Here is a 3,512-nt window from a genome sequence, read left to right on the forward strand (position 1 = left end):
AGATAGATAGATAGATAGATAGATAGATAGATAGATAGATAGATAGATAGATAGATAGATAGATAGATAGATAGATAGATAGATAGGGCAGCAATAGCTAAGCGGTGACATTACAGACTTTACAGACATATTTTATTTTAATCCTTAAATAAATAAATAAATAAATAAATAAATAAATAAATAAATAAATAAATAAATAAGTGAGCAAGTGAGTGACATACAGAGACACTTCCTTCCTATCCTTTTAGAATCTGCGTCTTATTCCCAAATTCAAGCACCTTTTTTTCTTTCAGAATTCTAGGAGATTCTTCAAGCCCACTCAGCTTCTCTACTTTATCAAAGCCTTTGCATCTACTTAAAATCAAAACAAGTCACACCACTGGACTGGAGGGCAGCCCTTCCCATTTAATATTGAGTGCCAAGTGCAATTATGTTGGACAAAAAGGCCCAAAGCGTTTTGATCTGCCTGTAATGTTAGTTATTTGACCGATCACTCAAATATCAAGTTAAAGGTGTTAACTGTGGAAGAAACAGTTTTAGCAGCAATGCTCTGTTGTTGTTTTTCTAATCTCCTTTCTAATGGAATAAGAACTGAAATTTTCAACCAGGTTTCCCTAAAATGGGTGACTTTATTTTTAATGATTTTTTCTAGAAAGACGATGGATTAAGATTACATTAATATGAAAAAGGAGCTTAGCTGAATACTACTGTTTTGACTTGGGAGCCTCATGGACTTTTCATGAGGATGAAAACCTGATTCCACCTCTTTCCAATATTCCCATCCATTTGGAATATTCCCAAATGCACTGTTGCTACAAATATAATGATGCAGCATCCTACGGTTATGGGAAGAGATGGCTGACTTGGAACAGTCCCATATATACTGATGCAATCAGCATATATTTTGTGCACGGTTTTCCCCCAACATCTTTCCATGGGCACTGAAAATGGCATCTGATCAGGACGCTTGTATAATTTTAAAGATGTTAAAGGCTATCAAAAATATTCCTGTTAGGAATCCGAATATTCTCCAAGCATCCAAATTTCAATTCGTAGAACTTTCAGCAAAGGCCGTTCAAGCTGATGGACTATTTCATGGAGTTGAAGCCTGCAGACCTCTGGAGATCACCAGAATTAGATAACCGTCCGTTATAAATAGACATTAAAATGGAGATGTTTGGGAATTCAGATTCTCTACTAAATTCTACATTTCTGTCGATTTCCAAAGTGTGTCTTTGGAGTTACTCCCATAAATCTAAATTTCTTTCACTGCTGTTCTCTTGGGATGAGAGAAAAATCTGAACGGATTGCATTTTATGTTTTCAAACCAATATTTGAATGATTTATCTGAATATTTCAGTGTAGCTTCCCAACAAAACATAACCTATATTATCCATGATAATATTGTACAAATTTGCAGTCTATCCTAGGAATTTCTTTGCAAGGGCTCTATATTAGAGACTATAACATGGAAAAATGCAGACATCTGAAGGAATGTCCCTCAAGCAATGTTAGTGGATGACTTCAATTCCTCCAATCTGGCATATTTTTGAAGTCCTCCAGTTGCCGTGCCCATTTTATGAGAAGAGAAACCCAGCCCAACTGAAAGCATTGCGGATAAAAAGCCGAAGATAAATAAAGCAGTGAAACATTTCCAAGAAACAACAAAACACCATACCAGTAAAAAAGCAGGGCTCACAAATTTCCAACACAATCGCCAGTAGATGCCCGGTTTAAAACCCAGCATTCGCTGGATGTCTTCGCTGAATCTGTCCACACCTGAAGATTGACCACAAGGGTTGAAGAAAAATAAAAAAACACTTTCAGATGTTTTCAAAACATTCCAAGCCAAGTTGCCCCCAACATCGACAGGCTTAGGCACCTGTGCTTCCCGCGCCTGGGTTTCTTGGTAGCATTGAATGGCCATGTCAGGCCTGCCATCTTCAGCTTTGCCGGCATCCTGCCATAAAATGCAAGGGAGGGGGGGAAGGAATTTGGGGAATGGGAGGACAAGCAGAGGAGGGGAGGGACATGCTGACAAGAACCAGAGCTCTCTAACCGGAATGAGCCAGCTGCCAAGGACACATGGCCTGGGAACAGAATGCCAAACTACATTGAGAGGTGCCAAACCTCAAAGCAGTTCTCAAAACATCACAAAGAAAAACTACTGGACGCTGATGAACTGGTCAAGGGGGGACGGCCAGGGAAAGGGGGGAAAGAGTCACCTTTGCGTGGGAATACTCAGATCTAGCTCTACTTTCGCTGCAACAACTTATCTTTAGTAAAAGAACCTGTCACTTCAACCAAATGGAGCTGAGGAACTGGTCAAGGGGGGACGGCCAGGGAAAGGGGGGAAAGAGTCATCTTTGCGTGGGAATACTCAGATCTAGCTCTACTTTCGCTGCAACCACTTATCTTTAGTAAAAGAACCTGTCACTTCAACCAAATGGAGCCGAGGGTCTTTCTTTTTTAAATGTCTGAGCCCAGCCAGGTCAGTACAGGGCAGAGCCAGTGGAATTAAACTTCCCAGAAGTCCTCCTTGCTAACAATAGATGAAGAAGGCTTAAGCTGTAGAATCTGAAGTGCGTCTGGAGAGCCAAACACGCTGTCAACTGAGCATCGGATGGAAGGAGAAAACTGAAGCTACCTTTCCTAGCTGAGTCTCAGATGCCCTGCAATTACAGCCATTTACCCAACAAGATGGGAACAGCATAATTGAAGGTCTCATGAAAACCTCAGCTCCGAGGTTGCCAGTAACAGGCTTTTATCATTCACAACTTGGCAGGAACAGGAGTGATTAAGAAGCCATTTCCCCCAGGTTTGCCTTGCGGCGGTTTTGTAAACCTTGCAAATCGCAGCCATAATGAATACGGCCACTACAATCTAGGTTATCCAAGTGTGTTTATTTCAATTTGCAGAAGGCCTCAGGTGGCCTGAGGTATGGCTTATGTACACATCAGGAAAGTCGTGTCTGCCTCTGGGAGGCCTCCCAATGCCTCTTTTATACCGGGGGTATATGTTTCGGTCCAGAAACTGTTGACACACAGAAACCGTTCTGAAGGCAAAAGATTATTGTCAGATGTTGAGTGGTCATTTCTCCCTAAACTGAAATGAAGAAGACTATGCAGTGAAGATAAGTCCTTCCTGGCAGTCCTTGACTTATGATTGGTTGCTTAGTGACTATGCGAAGTTACGTGAATATTTGTAGCTTAGAGTGGAAATGAGGAGTCTCTGAACTTGGTGGTTTTCTTGCAGATGTTTCATTATTCAAACTAGGTAACATCATCTGTGCCAAGGCTCTGATGAAGGTATCTAGTTTGGGTAATGAAACGCCTGCAAAAAGCCACCAAGCTCAGAGAGCACCAAGCACCCTCAAATGCATCCATCCATGTGACCTTGGATGGAACCTCAACCATACCTCAGATGCATCTTCCCCCGGAGGGAGCCATGGGGAAGTTTTCTCTGCAGGATTCATGAAGACTCTGGGGACAGTTTAAACCCAGCTTTGGGGC

At 41.7% G+C, this 3,512-nt stretch overlaps 1 protein-coding gene across 1 annotated transcript in view; it reads right to left on the bottom strand.

Moving 5' to 3' along the window:
• LOC107287657 (sodium-dependent noradrenaline transporter-like) overlaps nt 1-3,512 on the bottom strand; it is a 43,979-nt gene that overhangs the window by 4,322 nt on the left and 36,145 nt on the right. Inside the window, exon 13 of the mRNA XM_015816188.2 lies at nt 1,679-1,779. Within this exon, the coding sequence (XP_015671674.2) occupies nt 1,679-1,779 (101 nt within the window). The remainder of the gene's footprint in view (nt 1-1,678; nt 1,780-3,512) is intronic.

Source organism: Protobothrops mucrosquamatus, unplaced genomic scaffold, assembly GCF_001527695.2.
Source record: "Protobothrops mucrosquamatus isolate PMUCROS unplaced genomic scaffold, P.Mucros_1.0 scaffold_111, whole genome shotgun sequence".
NCBI lineage: Eukaryota > Metazoa > Chordata > Lepidosauria > Squamata > Viperidae > Protobothrops > Protobothrops mucrosquamatus.